The sequence below is a fragment of the Oscarella lobularis genome, chromosome 8 (genome assembly GCF_947507565.1).
Source record: "Oscarella lobularis chromosome 8, ooOscLobu1.1, whole genome shotgun sequence".
NCBI classification, from domain to species: domain Eukaryota; kingdom Metazoa; phylum Porifera; class Homoscleromorpha; order Homosclerophorida; family Oscarellidae; genus Oscarella; species Oscarella lobularis.
Genome location: NC_089182.1, coordinates 798,868 through 811,499, shown reverse-complemented (window position 1 = coordinate 811,499; position 12,632 = coordinate 798,868). Strand labels below are relative to the sequence as shown.

Genomic DNA, 12,632 nt, shown 5'->3' with positions numbered 1-12,632 from the left:
AACGAATTGTACATGTATTCTGGACCGGGCGGGTGGAACGATCCGGGTTTAATGATTGCCGGGCTGCTGTCCCTGTCCGACAAGGATCAGCCTGCTACTACTGAACTGACCGATGCGCAGGGTCGAACTCAGTTTAATATGTGGTCTATGCTCGCCGCAAAACTAATCATATCCGCCGATCCCCGAACGTTTTCCGCCTACACTAATGAAACGTATACAAACCCGGAAGTAATAGCCGTGGATCAAGATCCACTGGGAAAACAAGGGAGAAGGTAAACAGAAGTAACTATCGTAGCCTTTTCTAAAGGAAGCTCGTACCACCAAGCCTCCTTCTTTATATACTGTAGTCATGTGGGTACTTCAATTTGTAAACTAAGCTCTTCTAGGTTTACTGCAGCCGGTAATTCTACTAGCCCAGGAGAAGTGTGGGGCCGACAGCTGCACAACGGCTGGGCTCTGCTATTTTTCAACAACAACGGCACAAAGGCAATTGATATTGAATGCAATAGCGCATGCTGGGCTCAAACCGGTATCAACCCAAATCAGAAGGTCAACGTGAGGGATTTGTGGAAGCATCAGGATATGGGCTCAACAAACGGTAGCTATACTGTACGCAGTGTTGAACCTGACGCCTCAGTCATGCTCAAGCTAACCGCTGCGTAGAATGCTCGTCTTCTATTTACACTTACGTTCAGACGTGTGCATGCGTCTCACTTGCTATAGTCTGTAAATGTCAGCTGCACGCTTTGGCCCTTTTCCAAGTGTACGACGTGTGTCGTCGATTTCTGCTCGCCCCATCGGCCGGCTGTCACTGAATAGGTGCCAGGCGTCATTTGAACGCGCACGTCTTCAGCTCGTTGAAGCTAAGAACGAACAGTATTCGTTAGAAAGAAAAGACTTGCGAGCGTTGGAAAGGAGAAGTAATAATTAAAATCCAGTTTAGGAACGATCCAATAGAAGATTCATTACCGGATTTCGTTTTGGAAGGGAGGTGTATTCCGGCTGAAAATATCGTCTGCAAAAAGCCGCATCTGTGCTGTCTGGATCAGCGGGTTTGTGACTCGAATAGTATCGCTGAAAAACGAAGGTACAGTGTACACTATAAATTTCAAACGGCCTTATTTCTTTTCTGTACTCGGCATTGTCTCGTGGTCATGGAGAGAAATTGCATGACACTGTCAAACGCTTCATCGATCGTCGTAGGAATGACCGGGTCCTAATTTTTTTCGGTTTACGGCGTCTCGTAATAGTCGCTGCCCTTACATCGACTGGATTGAAGGTTTCTTTCGGGCTGGGATACTCTATTCGTCTCTCGTTAGCTCGAACAAGCGTTTCGACGCTTTGACGACCCGATCTGCAGAGCGTACACGATCTCCAGTCGTTCACCTACGCCAAAACCACTCAAAAAACGTCCCGCGAGCGACCGATAGCTCTACCAGGAATTTTTGATACTCCATATAGAATAAAGTGCCTATAGAGGTCTCAAAGAGACCAGAAACGATCTAAATAGTCCCAAAGCGAAATATGAACGACGCCCGGATATGTGGTGCGCGCGGCAACATTCAGAGCACTAATTTTTTATTTAGAAAAAAACGTACAAAAACCTGGCAAATGCACAAGCGACGCGCAAAATCCTATGGTCCCGTCTTTGATTTTTCTCTCGGCTTCTTATCTTCTTTTTTCTTGAGCCCTCTCGCCACGTTTCCATCTACAGAAAAAAAAGAAGGTCAGTCTCTGTCAAATCATCGTTTTACGTACCTTTTGTCGTTGCGTCCATATTCGCGTTACCCAGGCTACACCACGGGGAGGTTTGGACGCTTTCGTAGCCCAAGGCAGCCACCGCAAGCGATGACCACCCGTTCCAAAAATTTAGGGCGAGTTGCGGGTCCTCGGCCACTCCGATCAGTACCGCCTGGACGAGAGTCGGCCCCTAAAACCGAGTCCCCCGGCTCGTTGGTACCAAACTCTTCGGTATATGTTCCTGAGAAGAACCGGAGCTTGCGGAAGTGGAGAACGGCCGACCACTGTTTGTAGGAGTCGACAGGAAAGGCAGTGCAATGCCCAAGTCGAAGTCTCCTGGGCCAGGTCATCCTCCGTCTAATCGTGCCTCTCGGGTGAGAAAAGTGCCGGCAACCAGACCGTAAATGAACACCCCCTCCAAGTCGTGCCCGCTCGAGCCTAGCGCGGGCCGTACTTGTTGGCAACAATAAGACTTTGGCGACCTTTACGCCCAGTGCGTAAACCGAGGCCGAAGCCCCCCATCGCCCTGCCTACGGGCTCCGGCACGGGATTAATCCGTGGGCCACGCTGAAACAACAACCCGAGACTTGCCTTTTGTCTTCCCCCGAGCCGGTCCAATCAAGGAAGAGACGCAGCGAACCGCGACGCATCCACCCTCAGCCGCAACTGAGGGGAAATCGGTGTGCGCTTCGCTTTTGAACCCTGTAGCCCCGCCCAGCGCGCTGATTGGTCCGTTGGGGTCACGTTGGGCTCACCTAACGCTCTCATTGGTCCGAAAGATAGAGGCGTGAAACGCAAACCGGTTTGACGCGATTGATTGCATAACGATTTCTTTAGATGATGTAAGATTTGTCGCTCGCATCGAAACAAGATGGTGGAAAGAACGTGGTCGAACTGGAACGACAATCCTTTTCGGTAAGACTCTTCGTTTCGTTCATCGTTTCGCCGCTAATTTTCGCGCGCGTTCAGACCGTTAGCGCGCTTTTCTTTTACGCGAGCGCGTGCCATCGTCCTTTTCGTCGTCGTTTTCCTTTGAACGGCAATTTTCGTCAGCGCTTGCGTTCGCATACACCTTGGTTTTGGAAGAAAAGCAAAAGGTAAAGCGATTCTCTTATGCGCGAAGGGTCTGGCAATCCTCTCGACTTTTTCTCTCCGTATAGCCGCCCAGAAGCGCGCACGAACGAAAATTACGTCTAATAAAGACGAGATGGAAAGCTAAAGGTAAGAAATGAGACGATCGCGGTCTGAAAAACTGTAGGGGGCCCTCTTTAGGTTTCCACGTGACAAGGCATCCATTGCCCTTCGCTCGAAATTTAGTTTCACCACTTCTCGTGTGACGTTTGCGTGAAACGAAGTCAATTGCGCGGCGTGTCATCTTCGAATTGCTCGAATGGCGATAAATTGAATGTTTTTCACGAGCTGACCAATGGAATCTTCAATTGGACGAGGCAGAAAAGGAAACTTGATTTTGTTTTCAGTTATTTTCCCCTGATCGAAGCTGGATTCTCTGAACGCGGAGGAGGAGTTGCTCAAATAAGGACAAATCAAATATTGTTGACGAAAATTGACCAATAAAACCTTCAACGATCATCTGGTTGAGAGGGAAGGGACAAAATTAGGGATGGCTCGGAAGAACGACACAAAAAACCACTGGAAAGAAAATCAATAATTAATCCAGACGAGAGCAAAACTTTCACTCTTACTGAACCAGGTATAATTTTCTTTTTCTTTGACTCTCTCTTTCTTGTTCTTTGTAGGTTCATCAAAGGATCATACCGACGAGGTTGATGAAGAGCTTTCCGATGTCTTCGTTCACCCCTAGGCCCCGGGGTGACTAAATAAAACCGGCCCAACTCGGTTGCCAAGAGGTTAAATTGGCTCCACCTGTTGATGAGGGTTATGCAGTGCACCCTCCCCCCTCCAGGACTGCGGTGGGTAAAAAAGTGGTCCCCCTGGAAATCAGGTTGGCAGAACTCACATCCGAGGGCTGTCCAGTCCCAGGCGTCTGAGCCAAGAGAATAAACAGGCTCTAACTCCGATTGAGGGGAGTATGGAGTGACCCCCACTCTGAAGCCTGCACGAGCTCTCGTGGTTTGTGCAGGCGGACAGCAAAAGTAGACGAGACTATGCGCAAATTTTTTGTACTTCCGGTTTATTTCCGGGTTTATTCAAAATAAAAGTTTTTTTTACAAATTTCCTCTGGTGCCTTTTTTATTCACGGGGTCTTGCCCAGGACCCCAGAAGAGCAGTTTCATGTCATTTTATTTATGGGGTCATGCTCAGGACCCGTTCACCCTAACTACAGTACAGCTAACATGCAAATACAGTATTTCTTCTATACGGAATTCGGCGCAGACTGTCTGCAGTACCGCACAACCACATCAGATGGCGAATGATGACCTTCTTTCATTGTTTCGCCGCTCATTTTCGTGCTCGCGCAGACCTTGGCGTACTTTCAATCGCAAGATCGGCGAAATAGCTGCAGAAAAACGCCACGCACCCATCGCTTTAAACTAATAAGAGAAATTCAATTATTTTTTATAATTTCCTAATAAACCCAAGACCCTACCTCACCAACTTCCCCGCTCTAGCAGAATCATGCGCTTTCCCCCTGAGACATCCTCCTCAAAGCCAACTGTTTTGAGAATTTGGTCATTTTTATTTCTCGACTTTTCAGGAGCAGTTTCACGAACCTTAGTGGTTGATTGAAGGAGTTGGTAGAGACTGTCTCAACGTTCCATGACTGTTCGAGCGTAATCCGCACTTTCTAGCAACGGGAAACGACAGAAACGGGGAGAACCGAGCAAACCACTGGCTGAGTTTATACGGGCAACGAAATTTTCTAGCCCCCGTACATTGTTTACGCTTCGACGCTATGGAAGCGGTACAGCGCTCGTGGAAGACCGTGTGCCTCGACGACGTGTCGGAGTCGGACGTCGTTCTCGCTGTCGATACATCCGGCTCCATGTATCCATATCTGCCGTTCGTAAAACGCGAAATCGTCAAGTGGTTGCGACAGCAAGAAGTCCTCCAACCGACGCGCAAATTCAACCTTGTTTACTACTCGGCGCTAGCGGAAAAATGGCAAGCGCAATCGCTTTCGCCGTCGTCACGCAACGTAGCCGACGCCGAAGCCTGGCTTAGCCGCCTGCACTGCAGCACGACCAGCAACGTCATTGACGCGTTAACAGTCGCATTCTCCGACCCGTTTACAGACGCCGTTTGTCTCCTTACCGACGGCAGCGTCGACAATCCGGTCGCGCACGTGCTCGAGCACGTGGCGCGCATTTCCCGAGCGCGTCCCGTGCACGTGATTCTGTTTCAGCACGAGACGACGTCCGGTTTATCGCCGTTTCGCTGCCGCACGGGTCTCGCCGAGAGACTCGTTCTGCGCACGGGCGGACGCCTACAGCTCGCGCACGTGCCGCGCACCGCTGCAACTGAACACGTACGCGTTGATACGTACGTGAAGAGCGCCGAGCAGCGGGCTCAAGAAGAGCAAGCGCGTCGCCGCGGCCACGCACCTCAGCTTGATACTACTAAACCGCCCGCTGTTCCTAAGACAGCGTGGGAATTGATACAGGGTATGCACGTTGTCGCTCGACGAGATCGCGACGGTGTTTACTACTCCGGGAGAATTAATGATCAAGTGAGTCTTATCTAATATAGATACGGAGGTTTCAGGTGAGTACATGTAAATGCGATTTTTTTCTGCTATTCTTTTAGCTCGATTCGGCTACTGTGACTGTCAAATTTAATCACAGTTTTCACGGGAATTTTGACTCAATTCAGGCCACGCCAATTTGTGACGTTATATCACTCGTTGACTCTTACAGGAAAAATTTTGGACTAGGTGACTCCGTTCTCGCCCAATACGGCGAAAAGGAGGCTTATTATCCCGGCACCGTGACCGAAGAGACGTATCAGAAAATGACTGATACTCCACCCGTCAAATGTTTTACCGTAACGCTGTACGACGGCACGAAAGTGCACAGGGTAAACAAAGATCGAGCCATACGAATTACCGCCGATAAATCAGGAATGATTGTTAAAGAATTGAAAACAAAAGAGAAGATTTTACTAGGTACGACTTCCACGGACAGTCTCTTAGAGGAAAAACTGTTAGAACGCGATTTGGGCAAAAAGGAAGACAAAGGGGGCGTCCTCGTTAAAACGGAAAGTAAAGGAAGCGTTAGAACGGAGTCAAGTTCTTATACGGCGAGTCTGACCTCAAGTGAAAGTACAGATAGCGAAGCTAGCATTGAAAACGACTCTAGACCGACTCCCGGTACGGTTCTAAGTCTCGGTCTTTCGTTCTCTGAGGGATATAAGGCGGGCTTTGCGGACGGACTTTCCAAACGAGAGACGCAAGTCCGTCGAAGTGGCGTACAGTTCACGAGCCCCAAACCGGCTAATCCGGCACACGCTCGCGTTGTTTCTCGAGTCAGCGAGGCACGCAGTCAAAATCTAGACATCGATGCCGTCGTTCGGTCTCGACGGCATCGATGCCACGATTTTCCTGCGACCATGTCGAGAAGTTTTACGCATTCGCCATCGGAGCGAACCGCTGATCGCGTGATGACGCATCAGCGGTCGCACACTGCCGATCCGGCTGGCGAAAGGGAGGAGCGCGTGATTGACTACAAGAGGTTGAAGCGTAGGGAGTGGTTGGATAAACAGCGCGAGGCGAATCGGGAGATACAGGCGAAACAAGATGCCATTATCAATCATAAAAGGTATAGAAACTCTTTGCCTCGTTCGCACTCTAACTAATTTGGGGGAGTTTAGGAGTGTTAGAAGCGCGCAGTTAGAAAGAGATGCGAATCGCTCTAGTTCTAGCCCAAAAGCGAATGAGAACCGCGTTCTCTTTTTGACTACTGAGCGACTGAAGCGGGAAGCGGAAAGAGGGTTGAGGGAAAGGGAGGAACTCGCTAGAGCTTCGACACAGGACCAAAGGATGAGAACTAGTAAAAGGGGCGCGACAGATTGGCAGCTATCTCTTGAAAGAGATGCCAGACAAAAGGAGCAACTCAGACAGGCGAGCAATAAAAAAACAAATTAGCAAATGGATGCTTAGTGTTTTGGATATAGGACGCATTTAGAAGCAGGGAAGTACATAGGCAGGGTATTAAAACGGACAGATGGGAAGCAGAAAAGCGACTTCAGGAGAAACGCGTAAAGGAATTGAGGGATCGGCAAAAGGCTCGAGATGCGAGCGCGGTCAAAGAGGAAAATAAAACGTTGACCCGAATGGAATTAGAACAGTATGCCGATTCGCACAAGCGCTCAACGTTTAGGAACCAATTTATACCTTAGGTAGTATCGTGACGTTTACTAACTCTGCTACATACTCTCTTTTTGCTCACGTACGGGAAATACATTATTGAGCCTACCTGACTTAATTGCTCCAGAATTCAGATAGCCACCCTTCTTCTTGCGCTGACACTTGATAATCACCAAATCCTTTGTGTTGAAGTTACTCACAAGCCACTGCAAAGTTCGAGAGAAAAATAAAAAAATGCAAATACAGTATTTATGAAGTAATAGATACGTCCGATTCGACGAACGGGGGATTTGATACTATAGAAGGAATGGGATTACTTACGCAACGTAGTTAGTTGCTGGACAGCTTCGACTCAATTTCTGCTTTCACCTTTCCTTTCCTTCTGACTTTGTTGCACGCATCTAGCAGTTTTCCGACGGTAGCAAGCGTACCTTTGTCGTTCATCCACCCTTCAATCACTTCAAAGAGCTTTGACTCGTTTGAAGAGTTCTCAGACGAAATGAAGTTTTTTACTTCCGCCGTGGAATAGTCTAGAGCCCAGCCAATCTCTTTCCAAACGTCACTGCAGACCTGCATCACCACGTGCGCCACATCAACGACAGATTTTATCTTCGACATTGGCGTTTTGAGGTGGGCCTCAATGACTATAGTAAACAGAGAATTTATTAGCCAACGATCAAACTGTTTCTGAATAAATGCAAGACCTGACGCTTCTTCGGTAGAGGCAGCTGCAGTAGGAATGGCCTCTGATCTGTCTGCAAACGTTGTGTTAATTAAACTTTATCAGTTCATGAAAGCACTGCCTCACCTGTAGTGTTGCCAGCGGGTGCTGATTCTGTTGCTGTAGAAGAGTCGGTGCCGCACTCATTTTCGGAACGTTCTGGCGAGAGCATTGGTTCTGGTGTCCAGAACGGTAAGTCTTTCTTGCGATCGCCGTAAGTCAGGTGGCACAGGCAAGATGTCTTTACTAATTCTCCCTTGCATTCCAAACAGAACTGAACAGGATGAAGAGCGTCTGATGAATTTAAGATTTCACTTTCAACGAGACCTTTGTCAGGTGAAAATGACCACGCTGGCCCTCTAGCAGACATAGATACGTCTATATCGGTAGACGAGCAGCAGATTTCTCCTGGAAGCGTCATCCATTCCTTCAAATTGGTCATAGACTTGGAGCCAAATCGATCCGTCATTACTTTCTGAAATTGATCTGCATTATAAGCATTTGTGGAGCAGATCACGTCTACTTCCGTGCTTGATTGTAGTTGAGGACTTCCCAATATTCGCAACTGCACTTTCTTACGAATTATTTCGCTTATAGGTTTTTGAGACGTTGATTTTGCTACTGCAACTAGTCCAACTGCATCAAGAACTTCGTCTATTTCGATGGTCACGTTGGTAGCACTGCATTCAACATCTTCATCAGGTAGATTGTCCCACTCTGTAAGCCGTCCATCGCTGGATAAACGTTGAGACTTCACACAGATTTTAAACGTTTGGTCATTTTCTTCTACTGACTCAACACAGTGAGGGATTTGCACCTGAGCGCGCTTTTCAAATCGAGTTGGACGACTGCTGCTAATTGTAATGTACGGACTGATCACGGTTTCTTTTTCTTCATTGTCAGAAGGATGAGACGATGCCACTAAAGCCTTAGACCCATCAATTGACTTATCAATTGAAATATCATCCAGCAAAGAGATCTCTCCCCTCATAATTTTCTCAATTATGGCAGATGATTCTCTTTCTACGCTTTGAGGCATGTTCACCAAGGCGCGGCAATCCTGCCTGTCTTGAAAATGACTAAAGTCTGTCAGAAGGACGGCAGGACTTGGGGTCAAACAGGCATGTAAACTAAGGCTCTTTTTGCTTGAGATTGAATTTTTGGGGATCACAACTCTCAGACTATTAGCGCGTTCTGCTCCTTGCAAAACTAATTCGTTTCCTTGATCGCCAACTATTACCGTTTTCTTTTCGCAGAATCCAACTACTACTGCCTTCGTAGGTTTCCAAAATAGTAGTCTGTCATTGTATGCTATCACGTGGATACCACCTGAAAGAAATACAGTAATGAACATAAATTTCTCTTACTGAAAATAGGACACTAACGTTGGAAAATTTTCAATATATTTTTGATGTCTGTTCTTTCAGTTAAATCGGCTGGAAGTTTTCCTTCCAGGCTACGTATTGTTGGATCGGCATCTCGCTCTAGAAGTAGTTTTACAGCTTCAATGTTGTTGCTTTCAGCTGCATAGTGAAGAGCTGTCCTCTTGATGACGTCTAAGTGGTTAACTTTGGTGCAAGGAACAGCGAGAAGTAGTTTTAAAATTAGAATGCCATTTTCCTCTGAATAATTCCACAAAAATTTGTTTCCAGCTCTTCTGCCTCTCATTAATGCACACGCAGAACGACGCACAGAATTAAGAGCATTACATGCAGCAGTTAAAGCTGTTTTTCCATCGTCACGGCATGCGTTTACATTTGCAGACGCCTCTAAAAGTGCTTTAGTTGCGTTGAAGTTGCCGATAGTCACTGCACGCGTTAGAGGTAAAGTCCCGTTCAGAGAAAGCGAATCAACGTTGGCTCCCCACTGATGCAGGAGTTGAATCACACGAAAAGCATCAAAGCGGTTCGCCATTGCATTAGTGAATGGGTTGCAATACCGAGGACAGCTCGGAGGAGGAAGTCTTTTGACTCAGCATATGAACGTTAGCTCCACCTCTTAGTAACTCTAGGACGGTTTCTCGAGATGACCTCTGAGCAGCAAAGTGCAGAGCCGCATGTCCATATATTTCAAGCATATCAACGAACTTTTGACGTCTCTCTTTTTCTTGCTCAGCATCAACCGTTGGACTCCAAAGCTGGAGTAAACACCGCACGCTACCTGGCTGAGATTTCCACGCTGCATTATGCAATGGCGTCTCCCCAAACTGGTCTTGTACGGTTCTGTCTGCTCCGGCTAGTAAAAGTGCAACAACTGCTTCGGTATTGCCTTCTTCAGCCGCGTGATGCAAAGCCGTCTGCCCGTTGATATCCTCTTCGTCGACGTCAACGTCGCGCCCGAGCTCAATCAATTTATGTAACAGCTTTAGATCATTTTGTCTGGCAGCTTTCGCTAACGGTGGGTAGCGCAACGGCGGAACACGAGGAATCTTCTCCTTGCTCAGTGCCATCTTGATATCCGGGACGTCAAGTCAAGTAACAGAAACTAATTAGGAAAAAACTGCCTTTAATTAAGTTCAATCTAGATCTATTCGACAGAGATTAGTCCTACATACATGTATATGCCCCCATTCCTCCTCTGTCCCATCCCCCCTTTTCAGCATTTGCTCTCCTTCAAAAAACCCGTCTTCTTCACCTTGTGCCGACACTTGGGCCGATTCTTGCTAACAACCCCAATCCCAGCCCCGCCCCGTCGAAGCCCAAGCGGCGCGACAGACGTCCACTCGTCGTCCCTCTCGGGATCATACCTCTCGACCGAACTCAAATGAACCGTCTCATGACTACCAAACCCGCCCACGACGTAGATATACCCGTCAGCGACGGCAATGCAGTGTCGACACCGCGAAACGCTCATGGACCGAATCTCGGTCCACGTTTCCGTCGTCGGATCGTAGCGCTCGCAAGAGCGCAACCACTCGCCTTTCGAATTGAGACCGCCCGTCGCGTACAACTTCCCGCGAAAGGAGGCGACGGCGAGACGATTGCGAGAGTGAACCATCGACGGCGCCATCAACCACTCTTTCGTTTTGACGTTGAACTTTTGAACGGAGTCAAGAAAGTGAAAGCCGTTGTTGCCGCCGCAGACGTAGATGACGTCGCCGATCACCGCCGCCGAGGAGCTCGTCAGACTCAACTTCATCTCGGGTAAATCGGTCCACGTCTCCTTATCGACGTTGAACATCTCTGCCGAATTCATGCGATTGACGCCTAAGAGAAGAGAGATGGGGGTAAGATTCTCGCCTGGATGACGCCTTCTTCTTACCGTTGTGTCCACCCATCATGTAGATTCGATTGCCACATACGGCAACGGCAGCGCTGTCTCGCGGAGAATTCATGGGCTCCGTCAAGAGCCAGAAGTCTCTTTCCGGGTCGTAGCATTCGACGGTGCGAAGACAGTACGTACCGTCGTGACCTGAAAGAAAATAAATAATGTATCTGAGCAAGAAAATATGTTCGATCTTACCGCCTAATGCAAATACTTTGCCGTGAGCAACTGCGACTACGTGTCGAACGCGTTTCGTCAGCATGGGACTGACTTCGAACCAGGCATCTTCCTGCGACTTGTAGCGTTCCCCGTTTGCGTGCTGCTCGAACACGTCGCCTCCTCCGAGCACGATCATGTCATCCAAACCGGGAAAAACGCGCGGCTTGGGTAGGGGCGACGCGACCTTGTGGTGCTCTAAAACGAGAAAAACCCTCTCTAATTCCCTAAACACATCGATACTCCCCTCCCGTACTCTTGGCGCTGAGTAAGACTTCGCGAATTTTCGCCGCCGCTCGCGCATCGTTTCTCACGAGCGGATGCTGAAAGAGCTCGGTGTGAAGATTGGTCTTGTGAAGAAGCTCGAGACGAATGCGTCCGAGCAAATCGACGAGATGCCGCCGACGCGTCTCGGCGTCGTGCTCGACCCAACGCAAAACGGCCTCGCAGACCTGATCCTCGCAGCTCACGTTCAATTCCAAATTCGAGGCAAGCAGGCAAACGTTGTCATACGAGAGCCGAAGAAACTCGTCCTCTTTCGCGACGTCGACAAATTTCTCCTTGACGTAGATGAAGGCTTTCGTGACGAGAGCGGGGCAGTTGAGATTCTCCGCGTAGGACCAGATGCCGAGACCGTTGCCGGCGTCGAGATGATGAGCGAGATAGTCGCAGCACGCGTCCTTGACGTTTGCTAGAAAAGAAAAAGCCACAGTTAGAATATACAATAACATGGCATATTTTGATTATGACATCAGCAACTCTGGTCCTGCCCCCTCTATTTTCGAAACCGTTTAACCCCTTTACGTACCGGAAACGGTAATCAATCGAAAACACAATACATTGATATTAACGTGATCGCGAAATTAGCAATAGCGATCATTCCTCGAGGCCCCATCGCGGAAGTGACATCACACCTATCTGGAAAAAATCGGCGACCGCGAGCAAATGCAAAACGCTGTCTTCCGCGATTTCGAGCGTCGACGTGTAGGCGAAATCGATGATACGCTCGACGGCGTCGACTTTGTCGTCCATGTCGTGAAGAGTAACGCGAGTCGAGTTCTGTTCGACGAGGTCCGTGTTGAACATCGTGTGGAAATAGGGGCTGAAACCGGCGAGAACGAGCCGATGGGCGGCGATCGTGCGTCCCGTCGGAAAGTGGAGTTCGATGTCGCACATTTCGCCGCTCGCGCGCATCTCGTTCATTCGTCGGAGCGTGCCAGCCGCGTGCTCTGGGGATTCGTACGTGTAGATCGATTCGTGCGGGCCCTTCTTTTCGCGATACGGTGCCTGGTTGAAGTAAGCGCCGCTCGCCATCGGCGAAATGACAATCGACCCGTGACAAGGTCGAGAAGCGGACAGGATGAACGGAGTTGTACGGGAACTTGCCGATAACAAACGCCCGAATAA

At 48.7% G+C, this 12,632-nt stretch overlaps 5 protein-coding genes and 2 long non-coding RNA genes across 10 annotated transcripts; 3 read left to right on the top strand and 4 right to left on the bottom strand.

Moving 5' to 3' along the window:
- The first annotated feature begins 11 nt into the window (after nt 1-11).
- On the top strand, nt 12-798 carry LOC136190722 (uncharacterized). The gene is made up of 2 exons (XM_065978964.1): nt 12-272; nt 387-798. The coding sequence occupies exons 1-2, from the start codon at nt 13-15 to the stop codon at nt 661-663; spliced, it is 537 nt and encodes a 178-aa protein (XP_065835036.1). The 5' UTR covers nt 12; the 3' UTR covers nt 664-798.
- LOC136190723 (A-kinase-interacting protein 1-like) lies at nt 657-1,539 on the bottom strand. The gene is made up of 5 exons (XM_065978965.1): nt 1,437-1,539; nt 1,264-1,386; nt 1,136-1,216; nt 970-1,074; nt 657-863 (listed from the first exon to the last, which is right to left on the bottom strand). The coding sequence occupies exons 1-5, from the start codon at nt 1,455-1,457 to the stop codon at nt 711-713; spliced, it is 483 nt and encodes a 160-aa protein (XP_065835037.1). The 5' UTR covers nt 1,458-1,539; the 3' UTR covers nt 657-710.
- A 22-nt stretch (nt 1,540-1,561) lies between these two features.
- Nucleotides 1,562-2,349, bottom strand: LOC136189977 (uncharacterized). Its single transcript, XR_010670488.1, has 2 exons — nt 1,759-2,349; nt 1,562-1,708 (listed from the first exon to the last, which is right to left on the bottom strand). It is a non-coding gene; the product is annotated as an uncharacterized lncRNA (long non-coding RNA).
- Nucleotides 2,350-2,772: 423 nt separating this feature from the next.
- Nucleotides 2,773-3,981, top strand: LOC136189810 (uncharacterized). Its single transcript, XR_010670459.1, has 3 exons — nt 2,773-2,837; nt 2,901-2,961; nt 3,013-3,981. It is a non-coding gene; the product is annotated as an uncharacterized lncRNA (long non-coding RNA).
- Nucleotides 3,876-9,667, bottom strand: LOC136189791 (uncharacterized). 4 transcript variants are annotated; one of them, XM_065977801.1, is made up of 7 exons: nt 9,131-9,667; nt 7,833-9,074; nt 7,729-7,779; nt 7,134-7,668; nt 4,434-5,297; nt 4,310-4,375; nt 3,876-4,253 (listed from the first exon to the last, which is right to left on the bottom strand). In XM_065977801.1, the coding sequence occupies exons 1-4, from the start codon at nt 9,657-9,659 to the stop codon at nt 7,355-7,357; spliced, it is 2,136 nt and encodes a 711-aa protein (XP_065833873.1). In that variant the 5' UTR covers nt 9,660-9,667; the 3' UTR covers nt 3,876-4,253; nt 4,310-4,375; nt 4,434-5,297; nt 7,134-7,354. The 4 variants fall into 4 exon arrangements, with proteins under 4 accessions (XP_065833873.1, XP_065833874.1, XP_065833872.1 ...); XM_065977802.1 differs by having other exon boundaries at nt 4,434-7,230; nt 7,346-7,668; XM_065977800.1 differs by having other exon boundaries at nt 4,434-7,668.
- LOC136189788 (uncharacterized) lies at nt 4,597-7,153 on the top strand. Its single transcript, XM_065977798.1, has 4 exons — nt 4,597-5,389; nt 5,467-6,476; nt 6,529-6,778; nt 6,832-7,153. The coding sequence occupies exons 1-4, from the start codon at nt 4,616-4,618 to the stop codon at nt 7,054-7,056; spliced, it is 2,259 nt and encodes a 752-aa protein (XP_065833870.1). The 5' UTR covers nt 4,597-4,615; the 3' UTR covers nt 7,057-7,153.
- Nucleotides 9,668-10,233: 566 nt separating the features above from the next.
- On the bottom strand, nt 10,234-12,607 carry LOC136189794 (kelch-like protein 18). Its single transcript, XM_065977810.1, has 5 exons — nt 12,140-12,607; nt 11,482-11,916; nt 11,208-11,423; nt 11,007-11,156; nt 10,234-10,951 (listed from the first exon to the last, which is right to left on the bottom strand). Exons 1-5 carry the CDS (start codon nt 12,537-12,539, stop codon nt 10,341-10,343), a joined length of 1,812 nt encoding a protein of 603 aa, XP_065833882.1. The 5' UTR covers nt 12,540-12,607; the 3' UTR covers nt 10,234-10,340.
- Nucleotides 12,608-12,632: the final 25 nt, after the last annotated feature.